At 46.8% G+C, this 23,501-nt stretch overlaps 1 protein-coding gene across 1 annotated transcript in view; it reads right to left on the reverse strand.

Moving 5' to 3' along the window:
* Positions 1 to 23,501, reverse strand: part of LOC128707284 (protein groucho) — a 156,417-nt gene that overhangs the window by 30,032 nt on the left and 102,884 nt on the right. The window contains exon 5 of the mRNA XM_053802236.1: positions 11,886 to 11,930. Coding sequence (XP_053658211.1) covers positions 11,886 to 11,930 — 45 coding nt within the window. The remainder of the gene's footprint in view (positions 1 to 11,885; positions 11,931 to 23,501) is intronic.

Raw genomic sequence — 23,501 nt, forward strand, 5'->3', positions numbered from 1 at the left:
TTGTTTCACGGACGCTTTTCACAAAACGGTTCGGGCAAACGGGATGGAGAAAGGGACGGAAAACAAATTAAACTTTTCCTCGTTTTTCGCTCGCTCATTTAAGCAAAAGTGACAACGATCTCCTCGGGGGAATTTTCACCCAACCCAAATATCCTGGCTGCGCTTGGCGCTCGGAGGGTGGAAAAGCATGAGTAAATTCGCCACACCACATTGCTGAAGGTTGATGGTGGAAGCTGCAACAAACACGGAGGAGGGTTTGTAATTTCGACCGAAGGAAAGTGAAAGAATAAGCTAAACAGCAAACAAAACCAGCTCCGCCAACCTCAACCGGTGCGCTGTGTGCAAAGGAATTAAATAAATGTAAAAAGATCGGGGAGCTTTGATCCGGCGAGGGGGAAAACCCGTCCCCGTGGGGAAATGAAATTAGATCTTCTTGCCCACCACTTGCATTTTCCACTCTGTCCGGTTTCATTTGCTTGGTCGTCAGCCTATTAGCATTTTCGGATGGACTTTTTTCCCCCGTCGCAAAGTAAGACAAAGGGATTCGGAAAATCTCACCCAGAGGGAGAAACCTGTTCCTTCTTCTGTGTTTTACATTGTTATTTAAAAAGGAAAAAAAGGCAACATCGGAAGATGAGATGAAGCGAGCGCTTATCTACAGTTTCTACAGCTCATAAACTCTGTTTCATGTAGAAAAATATAAGCAGTGTTTAAAGATTTATTCAAAAAAAAAAACGTTGAATTGTACAAAGCATTGTAAATTGCCAAGTTCAATTAAGCAAGAATCTATTAATTATTCATCTACTTCCAATTAAAAGATGTTTTGTGCTCACTAATGATAAATTTTTAATCACAGTTTTTAATGCTCCTCCTCCATCTGAAATTGTACTTATATCGATTTACAGTAAACACAAATAATCAACCAAAATCAAAAGCAATTTCCGTTACAAGCAAAGATAAATATACAACACTTCTCCCTTACGATTCCTTCACTGTTTGCGTCCACGGATGAGGTTTTGCAAAAAGAAAAGAAATGAAATAAAGCTAAGTAAATAAAATAAAGATCGGGGAAAAACACACAACAAAAGAACGATTTTCCACGTTCACTACAATTCACTACACAGCGCTCTCACTATCCCGACGGTACTCACTTCATCGTGGTGCATCGTTCACGCGTTCACTCACCTTCACACAGCGCCGACGGACGGCAAAAACCCTTACCGTCGTGTGTTCGGTTAAGTAAATGTGCCGTGGCACGGACCGGACGCAGTGGTAGGAGTTCCATTTTTCCAACCATTTGCCCGCTCCATTACAATGCGCCACCGGCCTCCACCAACCACCCGGGTACGCTGTGCGCTAGTCCACTTCACTAGCAGCTAGATTGTCGGGTGTTGAATTCCCTCTTGCCAGCTCTACATTTTCTCCAACTACCCATCCATCCATCTCTCGGCACGATTTGAACTACAGCCATTTCCTGGTTTTTCTTCGTTTGTCCACACATTTTCTCCACCACCCTGCGTTTGTGGGTTGGTGGCAGTGGTTGAGGAGGCGAGCTAGAACTGGTGGGGTAGGTGAAGGACGGAAGAAGTAGTCACACTTCATGTTACCGTTGATGAAGGTGAGAAAAAGTATACGAAAAGTTTCCTGATGAAGTTTCCATTGCACAACCACCTCCCCGCATTTTCCCTTCCATCCTCCCCCCCGCTCCAGTGATTGCAACGGAAGGTGAAACGAGCAAACAAAGTGACGAGGGAAAGCAGTGGAGGGCTTATATTTACACAAAGCAATAAGAGCGCCAAAGTGAAGAGTACGGGGCGGATGGTAAATATCGAACGAGCGAGACATCCTTCCCAGGTGCAATCAAAGCGCGAAAGAGCAAGTACGAAAACAAGAGCCAGTCCGACCGCCCACCCCCCCGGGGGATGGTGACTCAATTGAGTGACAGAGAAAGAATGCCCAGGATCACTGCCACGGCAAACCATAATTGTAGCGAAGGGCAAAAAGGGGATAACAGTGGGGGGGGAGAAGCTCTCCCTTTTGCCAAACTCCAATTCACTCCCTTGTGGGCAGAAAACAGCGGTTGAGTATACCCTCCCCCAAAAACGTCCATCCCTCCCGCCCCCCGTGCACGTTCTCGGTCCCCCTTTTGGGGGTGGAAAATAATTCAGGAAAAACAGAGTGAAAGAGAATTCCATAAAGCGTTACCAACAGTTTTCGAGATACCAGGGATGGTCGGAACGGGGGTCGAAGGGCGGGCGACGAAAGGTAGGTTTCGCGCTGGTGTCGAGAACCAACCTCCACCTCAGTTGCGCTCACCCTCTCCCCACCAATAACGGTTGCCAACCGACAATGATGGAAAAGTTAGGAAAACACAAGGCAACAGATGAAGACTTACGGACCGAGGTGTGGTGCAGGGTGTGCTGGAATGGTTGTGGCGGTATGGGCGGATTACTTTCCCCCGGCATTACATCCCCCGTCCCCCGCTATCCTCCCATTTCGTGCCCTTTTATCCAATGGTTCTCAATTATCCAACCTCATCCCCCATTCCGTTTTTCCACACCCCAATCCATGGGAATGAAAAAAAAGGGAAGGTTGGGCAGGTGTGCACGGAACGGCACGGAAGCAAAGGTTCGCCCCGTGTTTGTTCCTGCGACCCGAGCGAAAGGTGATGGTTGGATAAACGTGATGGTTATTTGTAGGACGGAACCACCGACCACCTCCCACCTGGGTGGGTTGTCCTTGGGCGACAGAAATGCTGGTGCGTATCAACGGAAGCGGTAAAATAAAAGCTTGTCGTATAAGGCCAGGGACACGAGGATGGTGGTGGGGTGGTACCCTCCCCTTCCCACCCCCGGCCAGTAGTGGTTGAAGCAACAACGAAAAACAACAAAAAAACGTGAAGGGATCAGTAGATGAATAGCGAGTACAGTAGTGGCTGCCAACGGCCCGGGGGATCGGAAAAGTAGAACGAAGAGAAGGATAAAGGACAGCTACGTGAATACCATCACGTTGGCAATTGGATCACGAGACGGTGAAATTGGGAGCGGACAGGGCAAGGAAGAACGACAGGGAGGATAGAATTCATTACGAAAAGCCACCCTCCTATCTCGCTCGACGACCCCCGCTCTTATTCTTTTTTCCGTTCCGGCCGACCGAATCCGGTCGTTACAGCAACCACACCACACCACCCAGAGCCCAGTCAAAACCCCCCACACTCCCTACTGGGGGTCGACAGAAGGAAGAAAATCAAATATGAACAAACAAGCAACAACAACAACAACCCCGAAAAAAACCTCCCCTGAAAAACAGCAACAAACAGACGAACGAACGAGCCGTGGAAATCCGTGGACAAACCGTGGAATAGGAGGGTGAGAGAGACAGTGAGAGTGAGAATGAGAGATGGGAGTGAAATGAAAACAAGGTGGTTCGTTGAGTGAGTTTTCCCTCAATCGTTTTTACGTACTTTTTTTTTCTTTCACCGTGGCCCGGGTGGTTGGGGATGAGTTTGCTTTCCTGTCTTTTATCTTCGTTTTTCTATCGCCTTCTCTCTCGCTCTCTGGCTCGTTCGCCAAGCGCTTCGGATGCTTTCGGTTGTACGTTTTTTTTTTCGCTTCTTCGCCTACTAAGTTACTTCATGCACATGCAAACATGAAGGATAACGGTTTGTCCGCGTGAAAGGGACATAAAACTGGCGCGAAAGAGAACACCCGGCACTGCTTCTCTCAGCAGTAGCCTAACGATAAGCTGCTGGCCAACCATATCCGCGAACGCGAACATCATGAACGCGGTGAGCCGTTTTTTTTTCTCTCCTTCTTCCGTTGGTCCTTTCGCCACTTGCCGTGTGATGCGGTGGCTTCGCACGGTTGTTTTTCCGGCGGTATTTCATTTTTCTTTTTGTTCGGTTTGTTTTTTTTGTGTTCTTTGGCTCTGTGTTAAAAGTGACCTGGACCTGAACGACGGCCGAACGGGAAAGTGCGGAAGAGCCGCAACCGTAGTCTCCATGGCTAGCAGCGAGATGCAGCCGGAAAAAAAGGACATTCCACATTCGCTGACACACAGAGGCATGCCAGTGGAGGGCAAAAAAAAACAAAGGATCCCCAACGGTAGTATAACCGGCAGCGAGAGTTGGTGCTCGGTTCGTTTGTTTTCTTTTATTCATCCCGGGATTTATTATCTCACCTTGGACGGCATAAAGCAGGTAGAAGATTTGTGCGAGAGTTGACGGACGATGCTGGGGTCGTCCCCCGAGAGGTTTTGTACATTTTTTCGCCCCGTAATTTATTTACCACACTGCTCGTTTCCTCTCGCTTCTTTTCATCTTTTTTTTACATTTTTTATTGCCATGTTGCTCAATTTTTCGTTTTGTTTGATAATATTAGACCGAAGGTAATGAACGTTTTCTTTTCCTGGTTTTTCACCAACTTTTCAACTACGAAAGTGGATGCAGTGGGTTGAGGGAAAAGTGAGACAAGGGAATGGATATCATGGTAGGAAGGATACCGACGTTAAAACAATGTAGCAAAGCCACAACAACTAATCCCGCAAAGCATCTTTTGTTCGTTCTGCGTGAACTGGCGTGAACGGGAAAGAGGGAAGACACAGCAAACGAACACCGCAGCAGATGTGTTCCGTAAAATGTGGTCACTTTTCTACCTCCATTCCATCGCATGTTAACGTTACACTTACCGAAAGAAAAGCCAAAGAAAGCGCTTTTTCCTGATGATAAATTTATTTATCCAATTCGCTCCCTTTCTACCACCCTCAAACGAACTCCCCTCCCCCGGGTTTGTGATTATAATGACAAAAGTAGGGCAAAAGCAAACCGAGCCTCGCGTTGCTGGTTCGCTCGTGTCCAATATGATTTTCGTCACCTTAAAACGGACCGCCATGTTTTGGAATTTTATGAGCCCGTGATGGGGTGCATTCGAACAGGGGGCCGCCACCAGCACAACGGTTGATGGTGATTAATTTGACTAACGAGCGACAACATTACGTCGCGTGTGATGCAACCAACCACCTCGCAGTGCTAAAAGTGACGTGGTTGTGGTTGTTAAATCAAATTAAGCTTGAAATAATCAGGCATGAAATAGCTTCATGTTCGTGTGGGTATTTTTAAACGAGTGGAGCTTTAGCATTTTTGTGCGAAATATTCGGCCAGAGTGCTGGAAAAAAAGTTCCATCCAAGTAGTCCTCAATTGACATCACCAAAATCAATTAAAGCTCTAGAGTTACTTGGAATTACCGTATTTGTTCTATTACCATACTTTTATTTTTGTTAATTCCCGATAACTTAAATGTGTGTCATTGCCATCAGTTGCAATAGTTATACGATGAAAAATATTCTTTTTCTCCAGACATTGAGCTTTCGAAATTTTAATATCCTACATAAGCATATTAGTAGCTGCCATTTAGTCATTAATGCATTAACATTTTTGCATTATGCTTGATGCAACCCAAACCACAACGGTGTTATCCGAGCTCGTAGGGCGATCATCAATTACATTGCGAAAAGCACGTTCCGACGGTGCCGGAATCAACCACGTAAAGCACACGGATAAACTGCTAAGCGTGTGGTAGCTAAATCAAACCGTAGCTATTCGCAGTCATACAGCGGGGGACTGATGTACAGCGACACAGCAACGGATCTCTCCTGCGAACGAATACGTTTGCAAAAAAGGGGAAAAAACGGTCGCTTTGAAATCCTAATCTGAAGAAAAAGAGCAAATCACCAAAATACCATCGACATCGACTTTCCTGATGCTGTCTTCTGATGTTTGTTAAATTTTCTCACATCTCCTTCTCCGCCCAGTGCCCAAACACACAGCCGAAAGGAAGCAGAAAGGTTCCGAAGAAAAAGGGATCATCCGTATCTTAAATGCACTAACACATGTACGAGCGTAAGTGTACGTGTGCACACGCTGATGGTGTGCTGTAAGTGTGCTGCTACTTTCTTATCCTGAGATACTTTCCCTCGATTTTTGTTGTGCGGCTGGGCGGTCGGCTACTAACGGGAGGCGGAGGAGTTGTACGACGGCAAGTGACGTTGCACCAGCCCTTCCAACCGGATACCGCTCGGAACGACGGAACGGAACTGAGCATCGTTTCAAGAGTTTATTTTCCCGTACCTCCCGTCGTCCCCGACATGAACATCCGTAAAAGACACACCACGCGATATGATGAATGTGACAGCGCCCGAAACCATTCCCCACCACTGTGGCCTGGTGAGGGGAGCGGAGGGAGAAGGAAGGGAATCCTGAACCGGCGCGGGTAATTGGTGTAAGAAAGCTCCGGAAAACACTCTCCGATGGAAGATGCAGGAAGATGTCGGGCGAGCGGATGCTTTGAAGCATCAGCAGGATTCAAAAGCATCCCTCTCGCTTCCCTGTGTGAAGTGAAAAGTGAAACATGGAAACCGTACGCTTTGGCATCATTTCACCAACATCCAACCACAACCCCCTCCCGCTCCCAGGGAGAAGTTCGTGAACCACTGGAAAGAGTGTGGGTATGGGTTGAAAAATTTTCCTTTTGTGATGGTTTTCCACAAACAACTGCCCGCACACAACCCCCCCCCCCCCCCCTCCCCGCCCCTTGCCTACCCGTCCAACCAACCACACAACCATGAGCCACGTTCATCGGGTTTCCTGTCGTTTTGGGGTTGTGTCTCTTCAGCAATCTTTGCTGTACACACGGAAGGACCACCACCACCACCACCAACCCTACGGAGCAGCCTTCTTGTGTCATTTATTCAACAATTTCGCAGCTTCGTGTTTTGTCCCCCAACCCACCACCCACCCGTAAGCCAACTCGAAACGATTCGGCTCGCTTCTTGTGAAGCAAATTCTTCATCCCTCGAGAGCACTTTCCACTTTTAACACTGGTAAAAGGATCGGATTGCTGCGAAGGATTGCATCCGGTGGGCAGGAAGGGAAACGGAAGGGCTTTAAGGCTTTTCTTCTTTTTTTTTTTTTGGCTGAGTGTTGTTGCTTGAAAATCATCCTTCATCCCGCCACGGTCGGTGTTGGAGGGCATTTGGTACTACTGTGTGTGGGGCGGTGGCGATGGTGGTATTCTATTATAATATTGTCATCCTCTTTCTCTTTCGTTCTCTTGTTTCCGTTTTTCTTATTTCTGTCAACTTTTACTTCTCCAAAAAAAAAACACACCCACACACCAAGATGCCACAGTGAGTGGAGGATTGGGAGAGGAATGCAAGGCGGTGAGGTCCATAACTTTTCCACCGCTCGCTTTTATCATTTTCACGCGACTTGTGACTTCTTTCATCTGCGAAAATGCCACCCGGTGTGGTGTTGGGTGCGAGGGGGGGGGGGGGGGGGGGCGGAAAAGTCTCCGCCGCTGGAAAAATGACACCACTGGCAAATGAGAATGTGAGTGGAATGGCAGAGTTCTTGCTTTTGGAGTTTTCTTGGGCGTTTTTTTCTTTTTCCCCCTGTTTTGCTGCTGCTGCTTTGTTCACGAGCAAACAAGGGAAAATTGGAAGCCACCAGCACACCACCGCCACCAACCATTGATGCTCGTGGTGGTGGATGGTTTTCCATCGAGCGGAAAAGTTTTCACCCATCGCGCGCTAGAGTAGGTCCGTGATGTCCCCTCCATCCGGAGGAGACGAGGAGGTTTTGGTAATCAGATTTATTTGAATAATTTCCTAGTGATTATACCTTTTAATTATGCTGCCAGCTGCAGGAAGAAGCCGGCCATGAACGCGAAGTGGAAAAAAAAAACAACGGGACGAGCGCGTCAGCGGAGACGCACGATTTGTTTTCTTTTTCCCTTAACCGACCCCGGGTTTTTGCCCATTCCGTTTGCCAGTTAAAGACTTTACCGCTTTGCTTGGTACCGAATTCTTAATGGGTTAGAAAGATGTGGGGAATAATTTTCTTCTTGCATAATAAGTTTTGGGGAACTGTTTCACTCGGGGAGGCGGGGTGGGCCTGATATTTCCATTAGCTCGGTGGTACGTGGTACATTGTTCACTGTTTTCATAGCCCATGTGCCTTTGCTAACGATGAGCACAGAGAGTCGGTCTACGGACCGACCTTTCTTCGCCGAAGTGGTTTGACAAAACGATTCGTCATTCGGTTTAATTGATTCATCGAGTTTAAATTGAATTTTACCAAATCTTTCGATTTTGGCATGTTTTTCGTTGCTGTTTGTCGAATTAATGTTGCTTCATTAGCTCAAAATTTGACGAGTGTTTTTTTTTTTTTGCTCTCCAAAAGCTGTATGTAACTAAAGTGTCCAACTCATAAAATATGTTCAAGATTAGCACTTTGAAGGGTTCAATATTGTTTTTAAAATGTGATAAAATAATTATAGCCCACCTTATCGAAACAAAATTCGAACAAATGAACTAAAAAATAAAAAAATAATGCCCAAACCAAACCCAAATCCCCAATTTCGGGAACATTACAATATGGACTGTAAAGTTTCACGCCATTTGGATAAAGATTCCGAACCCCTTCGGGATTAAATTGGGGTTAATAATCAGTTAACGTTACAAGCGCAATAAATTTGTCAACTGTTTAAAAGCGTGATTTAAACCAGTGCTAAAGTGGGAAAATGTGAAATTGTAATCATTCCACACGGCGCTAATTGAAGCTACCTAAATCTGTTCCATTTTACCGTCGAGTTTCATCGAGTGCAAAACTATACTTTTCCTCCCTTACGGTTTGCCGGCAATTGATTGCAAAACGACGGAAACTGCCATTGCGCTCGGCAGTTCCCCATCCCGGTAGCATAACAACATTTGCGCACGGACGAGAAGATGGGTCTAGCATTTGGGGATGGAAGAAGCGGAGAAGGGTGGACCGGTGGTTCCGCCGTTCGGAAACTGTTCCACCGCAACGAACACATTTGACACGGGCTAACTAGTAAATGAACAAACTAATCGAATTACCATTTAGTCTTGTTTCGGCAATGATTCCTTCCGTCCGCGCGTGTCGCACATCCCTCAAGAGACACCCCGCTTTTGGGGGGGGAAGGCCAGCCCGACGAGGGCGGTCCCAAGGGTGGTCGTGGTCTGTGCTTGCCGTCATGTACTCTCTCTCACTCTCTCTCTCCTCGCTGCATTCCGCCCCATGCCGGCCCAAACCGTCTAATCTGATTCCGTGTATAATATGATTATTATTGCTGTCTACAACAAACTGGCACCGCCGCCATTACCAACCAAACGCCACGCGGCTTTCATAACTTTGTGTTCGCCACGGCACACACAAAGCGTCGCAGTGACGAGCGGCGCTGGTCATGGTCTCCCTGTAAATCCGAGCTCTCCTTCACCATTCGGAAACCGCACATCCTTAACATCCTTCTTTGGTGAAGCAAAAGAAAGAGAGAGAGAGTGGCAAGTGAAGGAAAAATAGAAATAGCATGAAAGAAATTTGCAAGTGAAACACACTCTTTCCACACACACATTTTTGCGGCTCGTCGCCTGCGAAAGGCATAAAACTTTGTCCGAACTGGCGTCGGAATATTTGCCGTATAATGTTCGTCCGTTGCTGCCCGCCTCACCATCACTTCTCGTCACACAATATTCATTCCATTTGCAACGTGCCGCGTGCACCGTACGCCCCGGGGGGAATTCCTCCCGGCTGCTTCCTATCGCACGGTGTGCTCTTCCCTTTTAAGTTCCGTCCCCAGGAAGTGTCTTCAGTTTGGCCGTCGCTAACTGCTCGCCCTGAACTGAATGCCACAGTACGGTGGAGTACGCGAGCAGCGGGAAATGGGGCGGCAACGGTTCGTTGAGCGGTTGACGACTTCCTTGAGTTGATTATTATTCCAGTTTACAACTTCGCTCGAGCACGCTTCACACGCCACGCGGAACGAGCGCACGGCGCAGGGAGCGATTGCGCTTGGGAAGCATGGGATGTCTTCCTGAAGTTGGCCGAATGGTCTCTTCGCACTTTCTCTCGCTCTGCGAAGGACGACGGTACGGAGGATCTCGTTTCAGCAAACATTTTCTACTTTGTGCACTTCGATGCTCCGGCCAAAGAGGGCCGGGCCGCATCGAGTAGAGAATGGCAACATAAACATCTTTCCCAACCGTGCCGGGGTAGAGGGGGCGTTGCTCTGAGAGTGAGGAACAAACGGATCTTTCGAAGAAGAAAGTAAGGCAATGAAATCAAGCACTTCCGCTTCCGTGCTAAATCGTTGACAAACGAATAGGGAAGTTGGCAGAAGGTAGCAGAAACCGAGAGAATGAATTTTGCCCCGAGTTCTCTTGGGGAGTTTCACAATCACGAAACGAATATACCGAAACTTCTCAGCCTGTTCACGAACACGGTGGCATGAGTTTCGGTGGTGCTTCAGAAGTAAATGCTTTCGCCTTCCTTCATCAGGCCATCTCCTCCCACCAATCCCCGCCAAGACAAAGGACCAAGACACAAACGGACAGCGATGGTGCGTGTTACGGGTGAAAACGAGAATGCTAAGAGAATTATAATCGAGTTTGTAGCGGGTCGGTACGAAACGTCGTACGACATCACGATATGCACGATGATACTGCGCTGCAGTGGTGAGGGGATTTATGTTTTTCCTTGCGAGTACATTCGCACAAGATTGCGCTTGTGTCACACTACTGTCGACGGAATCATCTTTTTCCCAGTGGTATGGTGGGTGATGTGTTGGAGGACGCACGGAAGGCGTCCAGCATTACGAATATCCTAGTTTGTATTCTCCTCGGAAGCGATTTTCGGGTGATCCTTAGGATGGGTTGTATTTGTTTTCGAAGTTTATGTTTAAACTTGATTCGAGGTAATTTTACACTCGTTTTATCACTGGTTGTAGACCACAAATCAATAATTTAAAAAGCAAACTTCATGAAGATCATGAAAAAACATATTAAAAAAAGGCAGTTCTCGTAGGTCTTAAGATGGTCGATTTTCTAGGACAAAAAACCCTTGCTTGAGTTTACTCAATGCTATACTGCTACAGCACCTAGTACGTGGAGCAAAAGGGAGCAGTAAATGAGCTTAAGGCTCTGTGCTACGAGCCTGAAGAGAGCTTTTTATTAATTTGTCTGCCTGTTTTTTTTGTGCTCTCTATCTCTTTCCCTTTTAACGCACCCAAGAGATCATAAATGTCATCAATGATTGCGCTCTTGGTGTGATAATTTTGTGGTGACGCTGCGCCATGTGCTTTCATTAAAACGTCTGCCCTCTCTGCTCGCCACCCTTTTCTCCACCAATTACAGCTACACGCTTGCCAGAAAGTACGGAGCGTAAATGTAGGCGCCAACCATAAAGCCAAGAGAATTGCTCCCAGCCTTATTATACACTGTCGTTGGTGCCGTCCCCGCCAAACCAAGGCAATGCTGGCTAAAACAAAAGACCGTTGGAAAGAGAGTCCACCGACGGGAGGAAAGCCAATTTGCATTAGACACATGTTGGGCTAGGTTTTGCTGCCAGCCGCATCCGATCTAAAGGGGGGGGGGGGGGGGGAGGGGGTGTTATATGCTGGTTTTGTACGGTTTTATGAACAGCCCCCATGACACTTTGCCGCCTTTTCCACGGTGTCGCTCTTCGGCACGCTCGGAAGCTGTTATTACTGTTATTTTAATTTAATAACTTTCAAGTCAAGCTCACCTCATCGTCTATTCATCACACCGCCGGCCAAAGGGGGGAGGGATGGATTCTTACGAACTTATCGCAAGGCGTCATTCGTCAGGGTGGGAGTGTTAAAGAATCACGAAGCACTCTTGGTTGGATTGTTACCTTTTTTTACGATAAACTCGACGGAGATGTTTAGAGCACCTCAGGAGTGAGTGTCTAATGAAGCCGTAACCACATTTTATCACCAATATGGATCCCGATTTTACGTGTTTTAGGTGTATGATAAAGCGATGTAATATAATCACGGCCGTTATCTCTTACCTGTTTGTGCATTTCTACGTTCAATCCATAGGACATTTCGTAGTACTGTAAAGAGAAGAATAAGAAAGGAATTATTATTGCGTGCATATATGCCTCAGTTTTCAATTAAATTAAATTTGACGCTAATCAATGCTGCCAATACATAATCTACTCCTTAAAATTAGCTTCACTTTAAGATTGATAAGCTATTGTATGAGTCACTTTTTGCAACCACAACGAAACCACCACCTGAAATAGCATTGTATTGATTTAATCTAACAACCATGTTCAATGACTCTGTAAGAATACGCATGCAGCGTGTGGACGGCTCCCGAACGGGCGCTGTGTTCGAACCATGCATAATACACAACGACAATCATTTGTGGCTGTTGCCGGTGACGTGCGGCGGTGCAATTAAATACCTCTACAATCTACACCACATTCACCACACGGGGCCGCAAACATCCGCACGATGGAGCATTTCACATAAAAGCTGATAATGACTGTTATTTTTATCGGACCAACATGAGAATGGCCGCACCCCACTGGGTGGGGGGGAGTTACCGGTGGTGGATACCGAGTGTCTAATTGCACCTTTTGCTGAATCGCATCAAGGCTCGGTGTTGGTACCGTCCACCACTCACACTGTGTGCGCCCGAGGGCAGAAAGTCAGCAAACTAACAGCAGCCCGAGCATTCCGTCGCATTGGCCACCTCGCGGGACACCGAAACGGGGAGTCGGAGCGGACGAAAGATTGCTTTCTGTGTGCTTGCCGGCAACTGGCAACATCTGCATCGTGGTGATGGTATGGTGTACTGCATTCGGATCAGTACCTGGCAGGACCAAAAGGAACGATGGATGGATTGGCATTACCCACACACACGCACGCACTAAACACGTACACGTACACTTTTCGACGTCCGGTTTTGCCCAACCAAACCGTACTCCATTTCCCAAAAGCGGACAGTCGGAGAAAATTGCATTTAATTTTCCAAATATTTTATTTATAACCATCCCATGTTGCCGCCGCCCGTCTCCTCGTACGTTCAGGCACGGCAGCCGTCGCCCCGAATGCGAACGGTCAACCAAATGGGAATGCAAATGGAGGATAAACACCGGTGCAAATCGAAGTGGAATTGAAAGCTGATACAGGCGTCTCTCATCCCGCGTGCAGAGGCGCATTGTGGTGGTGGTGGCCGTGCCTGCACGACCCAGGGTGTGTGTGTGAAGCAGCATGCCTTCGGGTTGCTGGCTGCTGTGCGATTTGTGCGAATGATGATAATAATTTCACAATCACTTCGCTTCGATTTCCACATCCGATTGGTACGTTGGTACAATTCGCCCAGAAGTATCGGCGCTAGCACATACGCCCACACATAATACATGTTTGAATATTTGCTTCAACTGCATTTATGCAAGCATTCATAAGGACACGCTTGGCCAAGGCAAGCACATATTAGTGGGGAAAAGGGGGGGGGGGGACCGTACCGATCGAAACATGAAAGATGAATGTACATATTCTGCATCGTTTCCCGAAATTGTGCATTCGGAAATTGTACTGTTGGAGAGATGTTTTTGAGGTTCCTGTCAAAACGGACCGGGGGCTTCCTGTGCAGTGCGCAGCTCCCGTCCGTCGACCGGTGCTCCAAATGAAAGCGGAACGCATATCTCTCGCTCCCATCCCCATTGCCATATCGGGAAAGATGTCGATAAATTCGACAACCGGGGTCACGGCACAGTGTCGATCCAATCAAATAGGGATGAATTTTATGCACGAATGTCAGTGGAAAGGAGCAGTGCTCCCTGGTTGAGGTGGGGGAAACACACCGAAGATCGTGACGGATAGACGTACCAATATTTGAGTACATTCGTAGCCCAACCACCACCGTCGGATGGCCACTACCGCAAACACGGAAAAACGGGTGAAATTTACAATTTTCCCCACATATTCCCCGGTTACTTTGCTACCTTTCTCGCACCACTTGTTTCGCATGCTGCCAAGACCCATCACCATCAATCGATCAACGGAGTCCGGAAGCGTATCGACGACATGCCGTCAGAAAGTGCCGTGCGGAAAGCCTCGAATAAATAATATTCAAAATTATTCCTACCGCTCTGAATGCGAATTTGATTGGATTTGATTGCGCGGTGCCTTCTCCATCTGTCTCTCTGTCTCTCTGTTCGCGCGCTGCCACTCTTTTCCACATGATTTCCATCGTTCCTATTTCCATTCGCTAGTGCGCCCGAGCTCGATCGGCGCTTGTGTATGTTTTTGGAAATGTTAACGAGTAATATTTCTCCCATGCTGCACAGCTAACAGTGGAAAGCTTCTTGCACTCGGCACAGAAAAAAAAAGGAGAAAACGCAACCTGTTTACGCAGCAGCGTGGCAGCGGGAATCTGTACCTCGGGATCTGCATTGCCAAACCTTCAGCCAGCATCGGCGGGCGGCGTATATCTTTTCGGGCGCTTCATAAATAACTCAAGCCCACACAGTGCGTAGAATATACCGTTTTATGTCACCCGTGTACGTAGAAGGATGCAATTTTCCACGCCGAATACTGCAGCGCGAATGATGGATTCGCGCATTCGAACGCGTGACTGGAATGCACAAGCCTTATCGCAGTGTATCGTGCGGAGTTTGGAACCGGGCCATGTTTGTGTTGCTTGGATGTGCCATTCTCGTGTGGATTTGTTTTAAATTAAATCTCACTATCCAAACATGCCATATGATCAAGGGCTGCTATGATTAGACAGGAACAGGTGTGGGCTACTAATCACTGATTTATTAAAGCGCTGCTGCTGAGCAAAGTTTTTGGCTTTTTTTTTTTAAGTTTAAGCAGACAAGGATGATGAAATTTTCTACAACTACTTCAGCTTGACATTTAAGGAAATTATCCCCAATTTCAATTCATTTCATTAGCATTTTACAGTCCTCAAAGGAATTCAAAAACTATTTGGAAATTAAAGTTTCAATGTATTTTTTTTAATTAGCGAAATTAAGGCCGGGAGAAACAAAGAATTATGAGAATTCCAAGCATATTAGAGGATTTTTGTTTAATTTTCAATACTTTGAACAATCTATTGAAAAACACTAAAAATTTGAGGAAATAATAAATTATTTCTTAAATTATAGATTTGAATAATCTATTTAAAAAAAACTAAAAATATTAAAAAAAATATAATTTAGTGGCCAAACTTGTGATCCTCTCAGGAAGTTTTTCAACACTGAAAGGTATCACTCTTTTAATGCCCCTTAATATACTGTTAACTTTGAGGGCATTGAAGAATTTCTACACATGTCACAGTGATAAATGCATGAACTCCACAATCAACATCTTTGCCCGGGTTTGCGACCCTTTCGACGCACCTACGTGACTTGATTCGGAGGATACAAAAAAGGGGTCGGACAGAGATCGGATTGCACCGATAAATTTATAATTAATACTGTATAAATACGCAACGCTGGATACACTACCGTGATACGGGAGTTTCAATGCCTCCGACGTGTAGCAGCCGGAAAGGCCACATACAGAGCGAACAGCCAACCACACCATCAGGATATTCACGGCAAAACAAAAATCTCCTTATTGCAACGCCCTGCCCAACTAACCCGCAGCATCCGCAAACTATGGCATGATCCTTACGCTTTTCGCCAACATCATCCCTAAAAAACCGAACGGCGTACATGGATCGGGGGGTGGTTTTGTGAACCCACCTCTCATTCCACCAGACAAGGACCTTACTTCCAATCCGTTTGCAAAACGGATCCCTCGCCTACGTTATGGAATTTGTGCTATCCGTAATCTGGTGACCCGACCCCTTTTGCTCCCTTCCCCCAGCTAAATCGGTGTTGCCCAGAGCGCCCAAGTAAAAAGTGCGTACGATACTGCTTCGATGCGGCCGTGTAGCGCTATCTTCGTACACGCCCAACAAGAAAGGCGCTTGCTTTTCCGACCATGGGAATGGATGGGAGAATGGTGGCAAATGTTTTCCCAGGGTTCCTCCGCGACCCGTGACGCTGGAGCAGTATCAAGCTCGCTCTAACGAGCCCAATCGTAATGCGGCTACACGCACTGGGGCCCCAGCAGTGTATGTGCTGCTATGTGTTAACCCATACAGAGCGAAAGCTTCTTTTCATCCGACCATTCCTGAAAGCGATCGATTCCTATGGCCCATCGCAGAGTGAAACTTCATGAAACGGGAAACACCCCAGCCAGTACCGGGCCGGGACAGCCATTCCAATGCATCGGCAGCATATCGTTTCACGCTTTGGATGCTTCCACGTCTCCTATACGCCCCTAAACCCCCTAAGCCCCTCACCACACGGACGCATCTATACCGAACGGAAAGTTCAGCGGAGGAAAGCGGGGGGAGGGAAACAAAATCAGAGGACACAACGGTCCGCCACTAACCCGTGCTCGAAGCACATCAGCAGAGTAGCAACGTCAACAAACAGACAAACCTTCCGGTTGCTGTGACATTGGTGAAAAGCGGAAGTGCTCGCCGTGTTTGGCTGCGCTTTCGAGAAAACTCATATTTTCACAAACGATATGGAGCGATGGTTTTGGGTTGTGGGTTTGCCCTCGCGAAAATTCAGAACGAAAAAAAAGGGCCCGTTTCCCCCCTCTCTCTCTCTCTCTCTCGCTTTTCCGAAATTTTCATTTCATTTACCATTTCAATCTACACACAAAGCCTCCTCCATCCCGGGGTGCGCACACACACACACACGTCGGAGTGCAAACGAAAGGACGCAGACATTTGCCGTTTCGCAAAGCTGGTCACAAGTCCATCCGTTTCTCCGGGAGTTCCCTAATCCACGGTAGGTGTTTCCATTTTTTGCTCCAGCCCAGGATGGAAAAACGGAACGGAACGAGAAGGGTCGGGAAGCAGGCGGAGATATGGTCGCTCACAGTTGCGTTTCGAGCCCATCGCGATGGTGCTATCGTCACAGCATAAAGGCAGAAGATGCAAACGGATGGATACGAACGAATGGGTCCCTCCTCTGCAGACCGCGCTCCCTCGCGATGATGGAGTTCGTATTTTATGCTTCCCTAACCTCTAACCCCCAACACGAACTATGCGATGCGATGCTCGGGTTCTGGCTCATCATGTGCCAGCAGTGTACGGGGATTGGGCCGAAGCCTAGTGGAAGGTGTCCTTTGCGTCGTTTCACGGAATAGCGCGAACGAAACACAAGGCCCCCGGTTTCGAGAAACGGGTTTCCCCGGGTGCTGTGTACGGTTGAAGCAAACCGAGTGAAATTGCACCAATAACAGCACGGATCGAACCGTGGCATCGTGGATGCCTAATACCATCCCGGAAGAGAGAAGATGAGCCGCGGGTGGAACGGAGGAAGGGCATTACGTACGTACGTACGTACGCATCAAACCCAGGGCTGCAGGAACGAAATGGAAACCCAGAACCACAACCAAGATGCATATCATGGAGCATTGGAACCCGCTGAAGCCGTGGTCGGTATATTACGCACCGGAATGCGCGGATGCGATGGGGAAAAAAGGCATCCCAGGACACAGGAGGGACAACCCCGGTATGTGTCGTCGTGTTAGTTTATGTACCAACCGTTAACACGAGGGTTCGGGTCGCGTACATGGCCGTACACACCACACACCATCGTGCTATGTGTGGTCGCACTGAAATGCAATCGAATCTGAGAGATTGCGTGGTTCCAAAAACTAAACCCAAAACAAAACAAGCAAAAAAAAATACTACCAGCGAAGTAACACAAAAAGTTGCTCCATCAAATGAAGGATTAACAGCCAGATGCTAAGGGCAGGATGATGGAGAATTCCAATCAGTTCGAAATGGTGGAAAACCTTGTTCTGCTGCTGTTTTTGTACCACGAAAGGCGTAACGAACCTTTTGCGAGTGACAATGATTCAGGATGTGTGGGAAATTCGTTTATTTTTAAACTGAATCTGTTTTCGAACAGCAAACTACATATACCTTTCGGACACGGCTATACAAACTTTTACATTGCAACACTAACTCTTCTCACTACTTCAGACTAAAGCACAGAAATTGCGCGAGTTTCACACATTCTGCAGCATCATAAAGAACGAATATATCTTTTTGTGAATCTGGAAATGGAAAATGGAACTCATCAACAAGCGAAAATTCGTTTAGAACAGCTTCTCCAACACCGACAAACCCGAGCTGCCTCATACCGTGACAAATAGGTTCATGTTAATCACAGCAAATCGGCCACAGGTCAATCGCTTGGGCTGCTGGGCGCTTTTCAGCACATATTTAAACATGGCCTGTTGCGAAAGTTCCATCTCTGACCAGGCAATATCGTACAATTTAACCGTAAACTGATCACTTTTCAGCTCGATCAGCGTTCCCAGCGAGCAGAGCAGCAGCATCTGCACCACGGCCAGCGGTAGAATGAAAAGCCCCGGCAACCAGAAGCTCTGCAAAAGGAAATGCTTTGTGCATTAGTAATGAAGTAACGACGCCGGGTGCAGCTTTGAGTCAACATACGCGATGCAGTTCGTTCAAGGTCAGTGCGGCCTGCAGCGAGTTGCTGAGAAACTCTACGAACGATTGCATCTGGTAGAAGTTCTCAATGTGCGTTATGTAGCTGTAAAACTCGAACGATATGTAAGTTCCACTGGACTGTAGTCGGCATTAAGACGGTAGCTTACTCGGTAGATTTTTGCTGCAGCTGTATGATCTTCACCAACTCATCGCGTACGGTTGAGCCATGCGTATCTTCCCCGGAACCGCCACACTTTCGTATCGTCTCATCCAACTGCTTCAGCCTCTCAATCAACAGCTCGTACTGCAGGCAGATGTTGAAAATAAACGCAAAGTAAATGTTCTGCGAAGGAATCAACGCCACTGGGCCGCATAAAACATAAACCAGCTGTACGGCGAGGGTAAACCAAAAGCCGATCGGATTCTCCCCGTCGGTAAACGGGAAAACAATTGCAAACGGCAAAAACCGTTCGCCACGCACGAAATAGAACGCGAAAGGCATCACTGTAACCAGCATTGCGCTGAAGGTGTAGCCAGCGGTGTACAGAAGGACGCTTTTGCAGAACAGGTCGGTGTATCGCGCCAGCACTTCACATTCAGACGGACGTGACCCGTCCGCATGTAGGTATACCTCCTCGGCCAGCTTGATCGAACGGTAGCACCCGGCTGGATCGCTAATCGCTACCGATAGTCGTGCGATACCGACGAAGCCGTAAAAGATGGTCGCCATGCTAAGCGCGATCTGGGGCACGTCACCCCACGACTGTACGACACTGTACACCGTCAAGATGATAAAGGAGCTGGAGAGAAAGCACATAACTGCGATGCGGGACGTGACACGATGATCGGGGACGTACACGTAACAGCCGCTGATAGCCAGAATACGGTTTTGCCAAGCCACCGTGGCACGAAAGCGTTCCAGCGAGTGATGCTTTCCGATTGTGGTTTCCATTCGTTTGAAGGTTGATGCTGCTTGTACCGAAGTTGATCGACCACTAACCTGATGGCTGACGGGAATGGACGTTATAAAAGCTCGTTACAATTGCACCCAAAGGTGGAATGAAGTGTAAGATGTCAAACGGAATTTGGAATTGCTTATCATGATTATTTCGACCAGTTACCAGAAGTTGGTAGCTAATCTATTTTGAACGGAACTTAAGGTTCTGCAATTAAAAGAATATACGCCATGTAAAGAAAACATGTTCAAAAGCAGAAATTGCGGAAGCCTGGTTCTGGTTGATGCAATATTCATGCTATAATTATTTAATTTTCCTTCCTTGAATACTGCTGCGAAAAGAAATTAAATTTCACACACGGACGGAATATAGGACGGAAAAAAGGGAAAATTATTTCATACGACGTCAAACAGATGTAAGAACAAAACCCTGAAACCTAAACAAGAAACGTAGGGGAACACAGGCAAAAAAAAAGCACCATTTTGGAACCATTATCACGAATGCGATGAAGGCACCCAAGGGAACGGACTGCCCGGGCGATAATATTAGCATCTTTATGGCTGCTGTTAATTTTTCGCCAACACGTACAAAGGAAGTATGAAGAATTTATGACATTATTCGCACCGTGTATAAGCGCTGGTATAAATGAAACAAAAAAAAAAACCCCCAGCTTGTTATAATACCGACACGTCAATTTCCACCACTAGCACACACACACGACGAAAGCCATGGTCCATTTGTTCACTATCACACGCTTTCACTCTCACCCGTATTTAGCATGTGCATGCAACATATAATTACCACCATATGGAGCACACAGCCAGGAAAGAAATAGAAAACCAAAACGAACTACCCGGTATTGTGCGGGAACATCGAAAGCGACCGGCCAAAGAGAGGGTTTTGTAGAATGTTTACATCCATGAGAAGCTGGGCGCCTCCATCGTTTGTTCACTCATTCCTCACTCATCACTCATCACTTCTCACTCATTATCCAATTAAGTTATTCATGATGACGATACATTGTATTTGCTACTGAGTGCTAAAATTCAAACCAAAATCAAACAACGATCATCTTTGTTCCATAAAAAAAAAAGATTGCGATGATGGCATGCCCACCCGCAGTACTTGCTGAGATCGATTCTACCAATGATTTTAACGATATAAGCGAATAGTAATAAATGCTCTGATGAGAAAAACTATTTTCCTTAACCAACCTTAGGTGGCGGTATGCAAATCTCGTTTAATAATACCACCCATACCATATCTACGGTTGGCATAAAAAAAAAATCTTTTCGTCGCCGACTTTTTGTGTCGACTTTCTTCATCATTTATGCGGCGCGTTAGTCTGTACTGGTAAGGGTCACTAAAATGTTCACCCTTCATTTTCACCACTTACAACCACTTCCGGTGGGCGGGGGTTCCAGCCATGAACCGGAATAGAATATTAAAGAGTACCGTACCCGGTTCGATGGCAGTTGGCGAAGGTATAGGTCATGGTGCGCTCGTTGCAGCTGAACTTTGAAGATGGTGAACGGAAACGAACCCGGAGCCGGGACGGTGTTATAGTTAAATTTGCATAAAGAATAAAATTATTGCACCTCCCTAGCGCCAGGGAACAGCCACAGCGAGTTGAATCAGCGGCACGAAGACGTTGGCGACCGACGGTTGCCATTTTCCGGCTGCTAAAGTTTTATGTTTCTTTTCGTTCGATGCCCCAGTTGGAGCGCTGGTAGGTGAGCAACTTTTTTTTTTTGTTCCAACATCGGCACAACGAATGGGGAACGAAAAAGAAAATGAAACGCTTAAAGTATTTCCCACCAGCCGTAATGAAGTTATTATGAATTATTATCGCTATGAGTTAAAATGGAAATAAATTACTGAACTTAAGCTGAAATGTGGAGCGCGCGTGAGCATCGGAAATTGTACCAAGAAGGGATGTTCGATAGCGATGAGATGATTTTCTTGCGATATACTACAACAATACTTTACATAGCACACGATAATGAACAATCCCAATTCAATATTGTATCAAAACACAGAGATTTTAGTAGAAATCTTTATGAACGACTTAAAATGGGTTCGATCACGTTTTTAATATTAAATGCACATGGAAGTCAGACTTCACATTCCAAAACAAATCACAAGAACATATGCACCATTCTACCCAATAAATCTGCCACCTTCTTCTCTCGATGAATGGTACAACCACTACCATTCGCCTTTAAGACATGCCCTCAAGGCGCGGACCAAACGAGAGTGCGGAGAAATAACGTATGAATTTTGTATGAATCTACAACTTATCTCCATTTGCATACATCAACATCAAGCAGACGTTGTAGCAGTTTCTACAACAATAAAACTCCCATCACATTATTGTTTTTCTTTTCCGTATGTTTTCGGAAAAAACGATTTGCATTCTGCTGGAAAATAGTTGCCTCACAAGAAAAACATAAAGGTAGTTGATAGTTGCTCTATTGGCAAATATTCTAGGGCTGCTACCCTTCACACATAAGTTCTCTCATTTTTAACTCCTGATTTATGATACACATTGGCAAGCAACTAAATAAGCGGTCAGGATGTGTTATTAATGGATAGCGTCTGTTTCAAGTCCTAACTAAGATGAAAAATTCATTACCGCACATATTCTCACAACCGCTTCCATTTCTTACATCACTTGTTATCACTTCGCCCAACACTTTACATGCGAACAATTAGGTAGTATATTTTGTGGTTCTTGCCAGCGCGCCCTCTTCACCGCTCACAGCGTTTCCTTACGCCCGGCAAAGCAGAACGTACCGCATGCAGCAGCGTAAGCTACCCAAACAACAGCAACAACAAGCATGTGTGCAGCTGAGTAGTAAATTTACACCGACCGCCGACCGGTGCAACCCCCTGCCATTTTCATCTGCGCTACTGATTAGAAGCCAATAGGTGGCACGGTGCATAATGTGGCGAAAACGCTGTAGATGCTTTACAGAACGGGCACGATGATGCCCTAACCCACTTATCACAGCGTAAGCTGCTTCCCTTTTTGCAATGAAGTGGCTTCTGACCGATGCTGTGCTATCAAAGGCACCACCTACCCTAGTTGACCTTCCTTGATCGTTCCGGCATAACCTTGGTTAGCCGCAGATGGTCTAGAGGTCCAATCTAACACTGGAGCTTACACGTCATGCTCCAACCCGGACACCCTGCGCCTCGAGGAAACTAATTTCTTCCGAAAGATTCACCTAAAGTGGGAACTCCCGGATAGGGGAGGGGGAACAACAAGTTCAACAAGCACCACAACCACCGCTCTTACCCTTAGAGACTGAAGAAAATATGCTGAAACGTTTCGTTTCGTACTCTCAATGTGCCGTGAAACAAAACGTGCTCCACTCGTACGGGTTGACTACAACCTCCCCAAACTTTGCCATCCACGTACAGCCGGAACAATTCCGAGTGGCTGGCTGGTGCACCGGGTGCACTTAGATACATCGGATGTGGTTTTGTGCCGGCAGGATCGAAAACAGTGTACCAACTACTAGCATGTCTGCTTCTGTCTGTCTGTATGTCTGCCTGTCTACCTGTCTCATAATGCTCTCTCTCTCTCTCTCTCTCTCTACTACACTACCGCAGGAACAGCTTGGCACGAGCGGGTTGCATCCTAAAATGCATTAATATACCGGAACACGTTCCTCGGTATTCCTTTCCCACACGAGCCCGGCTGTGTTGCGCGTGAAGGAAGGGATAGCAACAATCGTCTAAAAAGGCAACAGCAACGAAAAAAAAACAAGAAATAAACTACAGGAAGAACGAGTATTCGAAACAGGCTAAGCGGTGTTAAGTACGATGCAAAAGATGTTGAGGAAGTAGCTGTTACGGCAGGCTAGACAGGAGCCGCAGTGGTTACTCCGTGTGGTTGCTGTTGTGGCTACGGGCTAGCAGCAGCAGCAGCAGCATCGGCGGCATATGTATAATGCTATACACTACACATGCACACGCTGGAGTTGCACCGACGATGGCGAGATCCAGAAATTCCTGAACAGTGACCGTGTACCGGGTGTGTGTGGAGGTTCAATTTTACTTTTCCACTTTTTTCCTACTCCAAACAACATCTCCCAGTCTCGTTACTTCTTGCCATTACGTTTTAGTCTGAACCGAACCGAGCAACGCAGTGGGAGCTGCATCCGAGGCGAAGA

The sequence above is a fragment of the Anopheles marshallii genome, chromosome 2 (assembly GCF_943734725.1).
Source record: "Anopheles marshallii chromosome 2, idAnoMarsDA_429_01, whole genome shotgun sequence".
Classification (NCBI taxonomy): domain Eukaryota; kingdom Metazoa; phylum Arthropoda; class Insecta; order Diptera; family Culicidae; genus Anopheles; species Anopheles marshallii.